This window comes from Bos mutus, chromosome 4 (genome assembly GCF_027580195.1).
Source record: "Bos mutus isolate GX-2022 chromosome 4, NWIPB_WYAK_1.1, whole genome shotgun sequence".
In the NCBI taxonomy this organism is placed as follows: domain Eukaryota; kingdom Metazoa; phylum Chordata; class Mammalia; order Artiodactyla; family Bovidae; genus Bos; species Bos mutus.
The window spans coordinates 21064883-21080176 of NC_091620.1; the positions used below are offsets into that span (position 1 = coordinate 21064883).

Genomic DNA, 15294 nt, shown 5'->3' on the forward strand with positions numbered 1-15294 from the left:
GCGTATTTCATACTGATCAGGGCCCTAAGCTCATGTCAGAATGGTACTCTGATGAGCTCACATCAGAATGGCAATGCCATTATTAGAGGTTTTTTGCTTCCTCACATGTAAGAAAAAATATTTTACCTTTAAGGTAAGAAATTAAAAAAAAATTTTTTGAAGAGGAGAAAATCATATATTCTACAAGTCCCCTGCCACAATTATCTAAGCTTTTCAGTAATGCAACAGCAGTATCGTTCCAGTGCTTTGTCAAACTAATGGCTCAAGAATACTATAAGCCAGGCTTCAGAGTAAAATTAAGATTTTAGAAGTTTTACTAGTTGAGCATTTTGTAAGAAATCACAACATAAACCTAATATTAACATATGTGCCTTGAAGATACTGCCATCAGATAAAATGTAAACAGTTTCAAATATGAATTAAACAAAAGCATCCCCAATGAGTGTGGGGATACTAAAAAAAGCATCCGTTTCTATAAACATCAAAAAGTATTTTTAATTAATTCTTCACTGCATATAAACGTCTGCTCTATTTGATAACTGCAGCAAACACAATAAACACAGTTATCAAACATCAGCCTGCACAGTAAAGAAATCTTTATAAACAAAGAAATAATAAAATTCCTAATAATCTGAGATACAGAAATGAAAAGGATTAGCAACTGAGTATCTGTCTATTGGTATTTTTAAAATTTTACTTCAGAGACCTTAAGGTTAACATTTTAAAATAATTTGGCTATATTATCATGTAGTATTTAATAAGTTTATTTGGGCTTATACCATGAAAGTATCATCTGACTAATCAAAGAATTTTAAAATAAAAATACTAGTAATTTTGATTTCTGTCAATATATCTGGCCCAAACCATGTTTTTCAAAAGAAACTAGGTAAAACAGCACCCACTGAAAAACAAAGGTGGGGAGAAGGGCTGTAATTAATAAGAAACAAATATGAACCAAATGTCCTTACAATACAAGAAATTATTTTATTAATCAAATGTACTTCAAATGTACTTTATGTTTGGGGTTTCTGGGTATGTACTCACTATTAAAATAACCTAAGTTAAACAATTGTCCTGTTATACTAATACTGGATCCAAATCAAAGAATCAAGCCGACTCCTGAAGATATCCTCTGTGCCAGCCAATGGGATTACAAAGAGGCATTTCATTAAGACAAGCTCTCTACCCTCAAGGAGCCCATCACTTTTAGAGAAGAGAGGGTATTTAAATACAGTAACAACAAAAGGGGGCATGATCCAAGTGCCAAATGAATGTCTAAAATGGATGGAATACTATTAAATAGTAGTACTTCAGGATTTCTAAGACTAGAATGACCACAAGGACTGAAGAGGTTAGAGGAAGCTTTGTGTAATACATAGAAGCCATTATTTGAAGGAAAGATAGGACTTAGACCAAAGGAATGGGGAAAGAAGAGCATTCCAAATTGGCATACCATCTTTGACAAAGCTTAGGAAGGCAGGAAGGTTTGGGAAACAGTACGTAAATCTATCTTATCTGGATTTGGCAAGTGGTTTCATGTAGGGGAATAGCAAAGTTGAGGCAAGAATATTTTTAGGGTAAAATCTGGTTTCTTTAATTTCTTCCCCCAGATTTTAAATGTGTAAACAAAGGAAAAGCTTAAAAATAATGAGGCAGAGATTAGATCAAGTCAACACAATTTACAACAAAATGCCCTACCCATAAAAACATGGCAGACTCTCTTCCCTATAACCTCCACAATACTAATTAATTAGGCTTTGTAGATAACTATAATGCTAAGGATTGAGATTAAAACCTTGATTTAGAACTGTGAAAGGAAAAGTATTCTTCATTTGAAAGGAAGCCCCAAAATTTCTATTTTTTCTACCAAACAACTAACTTCAGAGTAACCTCTCTCTGTTCTTCAACCCCCTCAAGGGCTTCATGAATCCTAACCTATATTTAGGAACACCTGAGTCACGGGTGTACAATAAAAACTAGAATGCACATTGTTCCTCTTAAACAACGTTCCTCAGTAACATTAACGGAACCTGAGGTGCTACCAAAGCAGCTTCATTCAGGGAATATGGACAGGTCACTCTAAAAAGGCGACTTCTGTCCAAACTACTCAAAAACTGCTATTCTCAAAATCCCCTTCAATCTGTAGGGAGAAAAAGCTAGGCCCACTGTAAATCCCAACACTGCCACTGTATGGTCCTGCCTCTTCTGAAACAGACTTGTATTCAAACTGCAGTAGCAACACTTATAATTTTAGCCTATATGATATCTAACATCATTTTACACGGTGCATGCTATTTCCCCAATATCCACCCCCTCCCTTCGAGTGCCAACCACCCTCTCCCCCCCATACAAACAATAAATCAAATCAATTTTCATAGATTTAGGTGCTATTTTAAAAACATCAAAATTTTACTTTACCCATTCTCTCCGATGCTCCCTGTATTTTTTTAAGCTGTGAGTGGATGACCATGCTATGTGATCAACAACTGTGAAGGCTAAGCAAAAGTGAACTGAGTTTAGTATTGTAATTTCAAAAGAACCTTAAAGTTTGTAATATTTGACATATATAATGGTATGCAGAATCCTTATTTTACTGCATTTTATCAGGCATTAATGGCAAGCAATTTATAAAAACAACTAATTAGTATTTCTTTTGTACAGAATTAGCTTAAAGCTTAGCTTAGAGAAAACAGAGAGGGAAAAACTCAACAGCACACAAAGCAAACAGAAGCATCGTAGTTTATAAACGGGGCCAAGAGGGGAAAAGCTCTCCCACGTTCTCTGATGTGACAATCAAATCCCTCCCCTCCCCACAGGTATACTTGTTGGGGCCATGTGTCACTGTTGGCTGGAGCAGGGTAGGCTTACTCCCTCTGAAATAATTTCCATACTCTTTCAGTGAAAGAAAAGCCAGAGCTAGAAAGAGCAGTGAATAATTTTTAAGTTTCTTTAAGCTTAAAGTTTTTTATTTCCCTGTGCCCTCATATCTTCAAATGTCTCACCTTCTTATTACCATTTCTTACAACATAAGCTATGAGTCCATAGAATGTGGAAACTATATAAACACCAATTTCTAATCTAGTACAGAGTGGGAAGAGACCTGTCCTGTACTGGCAAACACTCATCTTCATATCTTTTCGTGAAACTCTTAGGTCTTCTTGTGGAACCAAGATAACAGCTACTGCTGCACAGTAACTATTATAGTAAAGAACAAATCTGATCATTTTTACAGCTTTCTGCAACAGTCTCACCAACCCCTAACTTCTCCCACCTACCTTTGTTGTTCCTTTAGCCTGAAGCTCATCTACAGCCTAAATTTAGCCTAAAGCTCACCTATAAGGATCCTTTTAAAATAATCTTCAAAGAAAAAACTCATTACTCCATTTACCTTGTTAATAAATACACTCAGTTTAATTCATCATATATTTATACAGTACAAAGTATAAGTTCATTTTACGAAAGCATTCACTACCATGTCTTAAAATAATGATTATTGATGCTTTGAAAATATTTAATATGACCTGGTACATATGAAACTTTCCAGGAACATATTTATTATATAAGGAAAGAAAAAATACTCAAGTCAAATACGGCAGCAGGAAAAACTAATGAGGGCATTTTCCCTTCCAAATGAAATATCAAGTCATTTCTTTCTAACAGAACTTAGGAAATCATCCTGAGTACTAGTAGAGGCTTTCCTTTCCTCTAGAAAAATCCAAAAAAATTAGGGTATTACAAGGCTAGCCCTCTTAATTCTTTCATATGGTCCTATAGGTTTATCATCACAAATCGGTACTTGTATCACCCCCACCATCATATTCCCCATGACAAGCCCATTTTTAAAATGCAATGCCTACTGCAGAAGAAATTTCCAAGAAAGTTCGTTCTTGCTGAATATCAGAGATAAATAATGCTAAAATAATTTTTCAAATTTTCCAGTCTATTTGTCTGTGAAAATCCATATCAAAAAAATTATAAGGAATGAAACAGAGAAACAGCCTTGTAGCAAGAGCAAAAGCTTACTCAGAGTCTTTAAGAGCTAACAGAATGGTAAAAGAAACGTTCAAAAATAAATACTAAAGTAGCTGCATTCCAAGAATCCTATTCCACCCCTTGCCACAACCCTATTTTCTCTCATTATAAAGCAGTCTTGGCCACTGGCAGGGGTCAGTGCCATCACATTTCCGCCAGGGGATATATGCTTTAGGAAATCAACATGTCGCTCCTCTTAGATTTAAGGCACACATTAGAAGTGTGTCTTGAATAAATAGTTATCCACAAATGTAGTCCTAAAAGTGGATTACATATACTTTGTTTTATGGTATATGCCATTAAGCGAAGTCAATTATTAAAAAGTTGTAGCCTGCTAAATTTTATATTTTGATGCTTACTTACAGAGCTGCAATTCTGATACAATAATACTCATACTCTAGATATCTGGTGCCTTCTATCATCCACAATGTTTTATACACAAAATTAGAAGTAACAAAAGCTATCTCTGGCTATGAAAAAATAGCTGAAAAGAGCAGAAGAAAAAGTATTTGGCAGATCTGTCTATTAATGAGGCAAGTTTTCAATGGTTGGTGATTGCTATAAAAGCTAAGCAGAGCCTCCCCAAATCTAAAACAAAGTAAAGAAACAAAAATGGAAAGAAATGAGAATATCAAAGGACAGAGGTGACAGACAACTCAATGATAAAGGAATTTAAAATGAAAAAACAGATTAGCATGAAGAAGGAGACTGAGCCTTATAAGTACTGAAACAACACAGAGGAAAATCCACTGACATATTCACAAAAAATGCCTTTGGGGGAAAGGACTAAAACTGTGAAGGAGAACCTAAGAGACTTCATTTGTAACACTTAAAAAATTTTTTTTTAACTTAAGGGAAACTTACAAAACATTTGTTCAGTCTTAGAGGTGTTTGGTGGTCTTTTATATTTATTAACATTTTTTCAAAATTAGGTATCTATATATGTAATCAGCATACAGAATTTATCACTTACTATACATCTTCACTCCCTACTAGACTTTCAGTCCATTTAGGGTCAGAGTCTTATGTTACTACTTTATTGCAGAGTCAAATGACAAAAGCAGCAAATATGTCCATAATCTCTAAGAAAAATAAAGCAAGAAAAATCTGAAGCAAGCCAGCAACCTAGAGATATTCAGGTTCTAGTCGCACCAACAATTACTACATCCTAAAACATTTCAGCCAGTATCAGAATACCGTGTCTGGGAAAGTATTCCCTGTAATACTATGAGGCATATTAAATCATTTATTCTCACACCATAATTTCTCAAAATACATGGTTTCTAAAATCTGAGGTGAATCAACTGTTTTCCTTAGCCTGCCCATAATGCAGAATCACAGCACTTCTCCCGTTTTTAGTCCATGAGTCTTCTTTGACAAACAACCAGCACCTTTTCACAATCCCACTGTGGAACAGGCTGGTGAAATCCTGCAGAGATACTGACCACCACAGCCCGGAACATTAATGGAGAGCTAAGATCAAGCTAAATAGGCAATTTCATCCTAGAAGGCTGAATGGACCTCTCTAGGGACTTCTATATCATTCCATCTTATGGGTGTGTATTTCTAAGGAAAAGTCATTTCTACTTAGGGGCTTAGATATGTACAGTTCAAACAGCTTTCCTTCCATGTAAGGAACTAGAACTGCATTTCCTAAAGTATGGAATTTGTACAAAAAGTGATTTTAGGTGTTATATAATTTCACCAGCATGACATTTTGAACACCAATCACTTGGTGGTGATTATTATATCATGATTAAGTCAAGAAAAAGTTCCCACTTACTGCCTAGTATGTGTTTAATTAATATGTCTAACGAGCTCTAATTTTTAGCACAGGTAAATGACAGCAGAATCTAGTTTTCTCTTATAACACCATGTTGTTTTCACTGTATTTATTTTTCTGGTGACGTAAGCTTTCACTTTAAAGTTACCTTAAATTTTCAGAAAGTGAGTTGACAATTAAAAATGTTAAAACAGGGTAAAAAATAGTAAAGTGATATGTGTGACTAACATTTGGAAAACATTTATCTAGAACAGGGTTTCTCAAACTTTTAATGTGCATCAGAGTCATGTGGAAGGCTTCTTAAAACACAAATTGCTTGCACCCAACCCCAGAATGTCTAATTTGGTAGGCCTGGAGTGGTAGGTCCAAGAATCTGTATTTCTAACAAGTTCCCAGGTGATGCTAAAGTTGATCAGGCACCACACTTTTGAGAAACACTGATCTAGAACAATGGTCAGCATGCTTTTTCTTAAAGGGCCAGAGGGCAAATACTTTAAACTTACCAGCTATATATCTCGGCTGCAAAGCAAAGTAGCCATAGACCATACATACACAAATGGGCACAACTATGTTCCAACAAAACTTACAAAAAGCGAGTGGGCCGTCGTGCCAACCCCGATCTAAAACACACCCTCAAGAGACAGAGAAGAGTATCATGTATAACACAGCAGTAGGACAGAATATAGGAGCCACCAAACAGCAAGGTACGTATACTATAGACACTATCCATCAATATCTAACCAATTTTATTGAAAGGAAAAGTTTTGTAAAGTTTAACTCTGAAAGAAAAAACTGATGTCTGCAGAAAACTGAGGTCTCAAGAAAATAAAAACAAAACAATTTACCATGCATTCAGGAGACATGACAAAAGATTCAGCAAGGGCAGCTGGTTAAATTCTTTTCATGTAGAATCACAGAGGTCAAACATCATTGCACACGGTTCACAACTAAATTAGAACATAAGGATCAGTATCTAGTGAGTGCTTTTTTAAGAAAAAAGTTTTAAAGACTCCTTTCTCTAGCCCATGTTAAATAGCAAAATATAACATTTATTCAGCTGACTGAGTTACATGTTATTTTCTAATGGCTTTGACTTTTCAAGTCTTACACTACTAAGTTAAAACACAAAACTGTACCTAAATTCAGTTTTTACAAACTACTTTTCTCTACATCCTCAATAATCTTACATAACTGATTAAATGATCAAAAGGTCTTGCCTTCTAATTTCTATCCTAGCAGCTGCTAGTGTATGAGAACTTAAACTGGAAAGGAATAGAATGACTTCTGCAGGTGCTGAATCCATAAGATTCCTGTCATAAACTTACCCTTCCGCCCACTCCCTCACTCTTTCTCCAGCAAAATGTTTCAACTTTCTTCATCTTCTTACCTACAATTTTCCCATACACTGATTATTAAGTTGGGTAGTACAGTCATGTATGTGTCCTCAATGAATATACTAATAGCCCTGAGCTTTTAGGATTCAGTCCATTTCAAGCACCTTTCTGGAATTCCATTCTTGAGGAGTACCTGTCTCATTTATCTAGTCTTGCCCACAGTTTTAAGCCCTCTGCCTATCCTTGCAACCCCGAATTTGCCTGAATCCCTAGCAACTCCGAGGTTTAATGTTTATATGAGCCACCTGGTACTGAACATTGACTCACTAACCCTCACCCACATCCATGACACCTTACTTGCCCTTAACTTCCTGCTATCCATCTTAAAGATGTAGCTCACTAACATTTATCCCTATATGACATCTTAATCAAACCAAATCAAAATATTTACTTGCTGCTTATAAAGCTTATGCACTGACAGACAAAATGATTTCTTTGGTTTTATTTATTTATTTTTTACCCGAAGCAAGAATGTCTCAAAAGCACAGGTTTCCTTCAGGAGAGCTAAAATGTAGAAAATTCAAGAACGATGCAGAGTTGTAGGAGGTGATACTATTATTGTTTTCTGAATTGTACTGTAGTCAGAAATACCAGAGTTCAAAACTAGTTTTTTTTAAATGAATTCACTATGTGGGTGTTAACAGTTTTCGGTGTTTTGATATGCCTGGACCTCTGATAAAATCCTATATTTACTAAAACTGTTTAATGTTTGTTAAAATTTCTTAAAATGTCAAAAGAATTCACAAGCTCTAAAACTAGATATATCCCATTATCATTTCAAAAACTGTGTGCTTACACATTATAGGCTACGCCTCCTTCACTTAAAATGAACAATCCAAGTGGAAGAGAAGAAATGATTTACAACTGACCAAGAAATAAATGATCCATTATGTTAATGAGAGAAAATGAGGAGAAAATGCTCTCGATGTTGATGACAACTCAAGGAACACAGATTACAGTCAAGGTGATTTTATGAAGAAAATCCACTGAAAAGAACACTACAATCTTTGATTCACTATTTATTTTGAAGAAAAGCAGCATGGTCATACTGTCCTATAGGTTCAACACTTATGTATCACTAGTACCAGGAACAAGTAACTGATTTTCTGAACTGTATTTTCCTGATTATCTCCTAGGATGCATGTCCCTTTAACTTTACATCCCATAAGATACAACCACTGTACACTATAAATGATCAGCAAAAATATTTAATTATGGTTAATGTACTCTGTTAACTGAGAAAGTACATCATAGGTTCAGAAAGATTATCATCCAAAACAGCTAAACTTACCCGAAAGCTTTAACTTGCCCTAACATTCCCTAATCATAATGGACAACAAATGATGCTGTAAAATTCTTATCTATATTCTGAATTCTACTGGTTGTTTTTGAGGGCAGATTGCCATTTCTGGCCTGATATAACCTTTCAGAGATGGACTCTGTTCCCATTTAAGAGTTATAAGCAATTCAAGAGGTATGGAATCCTTAGAACTACCTTCTGTAACTTCCCTAGTTGCTAAACTTAGAAAGTAATCTAAATATACACCCTCAATTTTAACTCCTATCCCTCAAATCTTGCAAGACCTTTCTGGGCTCAGGACTAGAGACCTCTCATAACTAAACCATACTTGCTGGTGAAAGGGCTTTAGCTAAGGGACACCCTTTCAATTAAACCAACACAACAAAAAATGGCTAGTCTGTGTGGGGACACTAGGCTCCTCCGACCATCACAGACAATTCAACTGAACCACTGTTTTACTTCTCCTGTGTTGCTCCTGCTTTTTAAATGGAATATTTTGGGGAAAACAAATTATCCCTCTCTTTTCTGTCACTGCTAACAACTAAAACAAAGTATTTATAAAATTTAATGTATCTTAAAATAAGATGCTAATATCTACCTATGGTTTCTTCCTTTAAAAAATTTTAAAATATACTTATTTGTCAACATTTCTGAGGATAACATAAGAAATTACTTGGCTTCTCATTTAACAAAGTATAGATTTAACTTGAGGCAAAAAAGGTTAAGTGACTTACCCAAGGTTACAATTAGAGGTACAGCTGGGGCTAGAAACCAGGTCTCCTGAGTCTCAGCCCAGTGCTCTTTTCCTTAGCCCATGATGCCTTATCAGAAAAATCCAAATACAGTCAGACCCCCAGTTACATGTGTATGAGTTACACTGATTCACATATACAAACTTTATATAGTGTGACCAATGTTTCAACTCACGCGGTACCCTGCTTCCATTTATGCAGTATGCCAGGCATCGGCACGATTTTCAGTGGCACACAGGCGGTTGCCACCACCAGGGCCCTAGGCAAAATTGCAAAGAAGGCAAAGTTTGTCTTTGGCCCTCCCACTTCCCTTATGCATTCCTCTCCCACCTCCTGTCATCCCCCTGCCCAGCCTCCCAGCGCGATCATGCTGCCCTCTGGTTGTTCAAAGCCTCCCACTTCCACCACTCACCCAGGACTGTCCTTTCTGGAAGTGCCCAGTGATCCAAAATTACCTCTCCTTTTCCCTACTAAAAGTCCCTCTTCTGAGAATTTCCATAAAGTTTAGGTCATCTACATGATTAACTGATTTGAGTAATTCCAACTTACATTTAACAGACAAATCTCCAAGGAGTTTAAAAAGGAACTAATTAAAAATTCTGATTTGGGGATGGAAAAGAGGAAATAAATTTTTCATTAGAGGGGCAAAGGAGGTGAAAGAGAAAGTGCCCTGGGCTTCCTGTGCCACTTCAGATTCCCTCACAGACAGCACTCTAAGAGTAGAGGGGGTGGTTACTGCCACCCTGACAAAAAGACAGTGGTTGCTTTATAGTTAGTCTCTAGGATTAAAAAAAAAAAAAAAAAAAGGACACAGCTGCTTTAAATACTCTCCAACCTACCCTTTCCATCTCTCTCCCACCCCTTGAACCCCATTTCCACTTCTTAGAAACCATTCCCTTAAGCTGTTCCTGTGTCCCATACAAAGCTTCCCATTATATAATTTCAAATTACATGGTATTATTCAGGAAGGCGTCCATATCCCCTATCCCTGGATAACTTGAAGCTGACTGAACACTTAAAAAAAAAAAATCCTAATTATTTGAAGGTCCTGAATAAGATGAGTATATAAACTCATTAACTATGTGGTAAGAAGGAAAAGAATGCTCTGATTTCTATATACATAAAAGAACTAATCTGGGTATCTAAAAAACATTCTTCTCCTTGAAAGTAGTATGTTTCTTACTTCTAGCCCAACACAGCAGTGAAAATCCAGTCATTTCAGCTAAAATAATATCGTGGACTTGTAAACCTGAGTTCACTGGTAAATCAGTCTGGAGGCAAAAAAAATCCAGTAACAGACACATAAAAATATAAATTTATCTGTATACAAAGCAGAGTGGATTTTAAGAAACTCAAGTTTCTGTGGACTACACACATAGGAAAAATATGTATGTATTATATGTGAGTGAGTACACACACACATATATTTTAATTCAGTTTTGCAATAGTAGATTGCAGTCTAGTTTGGAATTTATCAGGTGATAATAGTTGCTTTGATTCAACTACCCATCCAGTAAAATTCGGAATCTAAATCCATGAGGAAGGGACCAAAAATGGCACCCTACTAGGATTAATAGGCTCGTGTAAAGTACGTCTTAAACAAAATGATTTCTATAATTATACTACAAAGATTAGTTATTCTGTTAGTTAAAATCCTGAATTAAGCCCCTTCTCAACACCAGCTTCATAATGGAAAAGGAGCAATGTTAAAACATGCTACTGTTATAAAAACCACTCTAACCTAAAAGTGAAAAATGTTAACTGATAGAAATTTCTCCAGTGGCATTTTTAATTAATGCTAACTTTCAAGGGTTTACTACATAAATAAAATTCATTTCCTTCCCAATCCTCCCTCCTCTATACACAACCACAAGTAGGTTTGCGATCTACACCTATTTTTCTATACGTTCTAAGAAGAAAACTTCCAAATGTGGGTTTTTGTTAAAAATGAATTATGAACACTGATAAACCATGCAAATTATGCACTAAAAACATGTGAATTCAATAAAATGTTTTAAATCTACTCACATTTTGCTGCAAAGCACTCAAGGAAATTATAACAGCGACTGCTCAAAAGTTAAGAGTGTGCCTTTTCTCTTACATCAAACAACTTAAGTAACTTGTCAAGAAAAAAGCATTGGTTTAATGGCTATGAAACTATTTGCCTGAACAAGCAACATACAAAAATGAGCAAGTATTGGCTTTGTTTCTAAGAAAGTAGTGGACTAGACTCTTCCTCCATATTAGCATGGGCTTCACTCGAATTTCAAAGAGTATATTACTAATTACCATCATCAAAAAAGCAACAGCATTTCATCTTACCTAGAAATTCTCTGTGACAAAAAGATAACCAGCCATTAGTGGTTCTTTGTACAAACACTAACCTAAGCGCCTAAAAGCATCGTTGTTTCCCTCAATTCTACTTCACTGGGCACATTTTCAAAATGGTTCTATTCGGGGCACATACAAAGTTCGTCAATATTTACTGAACAAAGCTTCTATTAAATTGCCTAACAAAATGGAGGTCTCTCGGAAAAAACAGGCCGTAACATTCTTTTCACAAAATGGGCCGAACACACCCGCTTCAGGAAACCATGGTTTGGGTCAGATTTTCCCATAAGAATGGTGGTTTCATCTCTGGGACTGGATTCTAGGAAAGGTTTTCTCCGGACCCAGGTAAAGGAGTGGAGGGTGGGGACCAGTTCTCTGGATACTCCGCAGGGCGGCGGCGAGAGCTGATCCCACAGCTCTGGGTTAAGGAATTGGTTCAGGGGGCGGAGGCCTTAGCGGTCCGCAGGTACCTAACCAGCGACAAGACAGGCCGCCCGACTACGCAGGAGAGACGTGGGCGCTCCCGTCCCAGCCAAGTCAACACTCGGAGCGCAAACTCTCCTTTCAGGCTCCAGGCCCCGCCTGACCCCATTGGCAGCAGTTCCCGCCAATCCGCTCGGTCGCCGCCCCCCGGGCCCGCCTGCCCAACCCTCATTGGATGGGACGGGAGCCGGGACCTCGTGTTACCAATCTGGGAGCCCCTTACTCAGCCACACACACAAGCCCAGGTGCGCCCGCGGAGCCCCTTCCCCTCGCCTTCCCCATCCCTTCCCCCACCCCCAGGGCACTGGCAGAGACTTACCGTCCCGGGAGGTGCCCATCAACTGGTCCAGCATCGCGCGCATCTGGGCCTGCGCCGACATGGCGGCGGCGTAGCGGGCGGGCGGGGGTGGGGCGCAGAAAGGGCCCTTTCGGGCGGGGGGGACAAGGGGAAGGGGTGGGGGAAGCCTGTTTCTGCCGCCGCTGCCTCGAGGCGTGCGTAAAGGAAGCCGGAGGGGTTGCAGGAGAGTCCGGGCTGCGGCTCCTCACGACGACGCGTACGTGGAAGTCAGCAGCCCCCGAAAGCGACCCTCGTTCCCTCTCTCTCCGTCGGTTCCTGGGACGGAAGCAATACCGGCTAACCAAGCTCTCGTCTCCAACACCGCCACCCGCCAGAAGACGTCAGCCCCCCCTCCAAGTTCTGACGCCGCCACCGTCGCCGCGACGTGAGCGCGCACGCTCCTCGCGCTTAGTCGTTTCCCGCGGGGGCTCCACCAACTGGCGTCTAACTGTATTCGCTCCGCCCGCCCCGCACGGGAGGGGTTCCACCCTAACGTATCTCGGGCGCGTGCACGCCGGCCTCTCCCGCCCCTACCTCCAGATCTCGCGAGACTCGGATGCCTCAAGCTGGATCCGCCCCGGGCGCGAAACCTCGCTCTCCCGGCTGCGGGTCCGTTAGGGCTTCGCCGCACGGTGTGCTGGCGAGCCAGACCCAAGTTAGCCAGTGGGCCAGAGGGTTAGCCAGAGTCGAAAGTAAGTAGAAACCATATCTGGCATTTCGACGGAGGTTAGCACCGTTAGTAGCTATTATGGGCGTAATCTTGACAATACTCATTGACCTGACCAATTAACTCGTTTTCACAGGCCCAGGGGCCTGTGATCATGTAGACTCAACCCTTTTCTCATTGTGACCCGACCCTCTACGAAAGAAGCCCTGGAGATCTGACAGCTGGGTCATTTTCCTTAATCTATGCAGAGAGGCTTGAAGCCGCCCAACTGGAATAAGTTAGGTTCAGGAAATAACGCCTGAAATTAATACACTAGGAGCAGGCCATCCAACCCATTCGGATTTATCATCGTAACTTATATAGCAGGAGGCTGTTAGTCTAAATTAGAAGCTATAAAAATTAAGCACTATTCTAAGAAAGGAAAGGAGGTCATTTTGTAGAGAATTTTTTCCCCTATTTGACAGCTAAATTTGAAGGATGAGGCCTTTTTGGTATATCAACAGCTTTGACAATGGAAAAGAAAGCCTGTGGGTTTAGCTTAGCCATCACCCTGCGTTCCAGACGTAGGTGGACGGATTCCTAACTGTGGGACCTTAAGTGATTTTTTTCCTTAAATCTCAACCTCCGATGAAGCTATACGTATGTGAGGACTAAATGAGCTCACAGAAAATGCTTATCCCAGAGCCTTGTCCCGATGTTTTAACTTTTATTGTAAAATAATAATTCCTTAAGAGGAGACACAGGTAAATAATGGTGAAAATTTTTGTTTCATTAAAGTGTTATATACATTGCCTTTGAACTTTATTAGCAAGATCAGTAAAAAAATGTACATGAAATAGCAATTGTGGTCTCAAGGTGCCCCCCACCACACCCTTTTTATTCGGCCCTACGGTGCAGCTTGGGAGGGAAGGCTCTGAGAACTAACCACAGGCCCCACCTTCAGGGAATATCCCCCGAGATCCTTTGAAAGCATATTGGGTCTATCTTAGAATCATCGCAGTGTTTAGTAACTGAAAAGATAGTTTCCTACCAGTTATTCAGAAAGTTGAAAATTCAAACAACTCCAAATACGTGGAATGTCATTCTTTGGAAACTATTTACAGTAAAAGAAAACTTTACAAATTAATACGTGTGAGAGAAATGCACTATTATATATGGCCGTCCCTGGTGGCGCATGAGGTCAGAGTAGGACACGACTGAACAACTAACACTATTACATGCACAGTAAGTATCCTTCAGTTCAGTCGGTCAGTCGTGTCCGACTCTGGCCGACCCCATGGACTGCAGCACGCCATCCTTAAGAGGAAAATACACTAAAATATTGAAATGGTTTGTGTTAGTGAAGAGAGTTTAGTTCTTATCTCTCGCTTACTTTCTACCTTTCTGATTGCTCACATTTTAGATAAATCTCATTTTCAGAAAACATAGTTTTTGTCTTTTTTAATAATCTGATATTCACTGCCTTTTAATTGAAGCATTTACTCATTTATATTCATGTAATTACATACGTGCTTGAGTTTAAAGCCCTTGGCTATTTATCTCACCTGTTATAGGTTTAATTTTCTCTCCTTTCTTGTCTGCCTTTTAATCATTTCATTTTTTCCACTTCTGGTAGTTTGGAAATTTTAGTCTTTTAGTAGTTACTCTAGAAGTTATAAGGGGCATTTTTAATGTATCAAGGTCTAATCAATGCCTTTACACTTCACTCAGAGAGCTAATACGGAGAACCAAGAAAACACTACATTTAAACCTCTTCCCAAGATAAATGCACTTGTTAATCATATGGTTTAGATTTTTGGTTTCTTTTTTTCTTTTCTTTTTTTGGCTGTACCCCAGGGCTTGCAAGATCTTAGCTCCCCGATTAGGGATTGAACCTGGGCCCACAGCAGTGAAAGGGTGAAGTCTTAACCACTGGGCAACCTGGGATTTCCCAGTTCGTTATGGCTTTTTAAAATCAAATTTCATATCAATGTTTGTTTATTTACCACTTTTTCTTTCTTTCTGGAATCTGCCTTTCCATCTGGGATCATTTCCCTTTTGTCTGATGTTTAAACTTTAGGACAGGAGTCAGCAATATACAATTCACTCATCAAATCCAGGCCATTGCCAATTTTTGTGACTAGTTTCATTGGAATACTGTCAGGCTTGTTCATTTGTTACTGTCTACAGTTTCTTTAGACTACAACAGCAGAGTTAAGTGGTTGGCAGATACCAT

At 38.7% G+C, this 15294-nt stretch overlaps 1 protein-coding gene across 6 annotated transcripts in view; it reads right to left on the reverse strand.

Annotated features, from left to right (window-relative positions):
- Positions 1-15294, reverse strand: part of LUC7L2 (LUC7 like 2, pre-mRNA splicing factor) — a 72653-nt gene that overhangs the window by 43366 nt on the left and 13993 nt on the right. Inside the window, exons 1-2 of one of the 6 annotated variants that reach the window (XM_070369192.1) lie at positions 12395-12746; positions 9437-9520 (exon numbers count right to left, since the gene is read on the reverse strand). The exons of 1 other annotated variant lie outside the window; for it this stretch is intronic. In XM_070369192.1, the coding sequence (XP_070225293.1) occupies positions 9437-9474 (38 nt within the window). In that variant the 5' untranslated portion in view covers positions 9475-9520; positions 12395-12746. Of the gene's footprint in view, positions 1-2418; positions 2486-6660; positions 6683-9436; positions 9521-12394; positions 12747-15294 lie in introns of those variants that run through there. 4 more of the 6 variants (XM_005899759.3, XM_070369194.1, XM_070369193.1 and 1 more) reach the window with 4 other exon arrangements.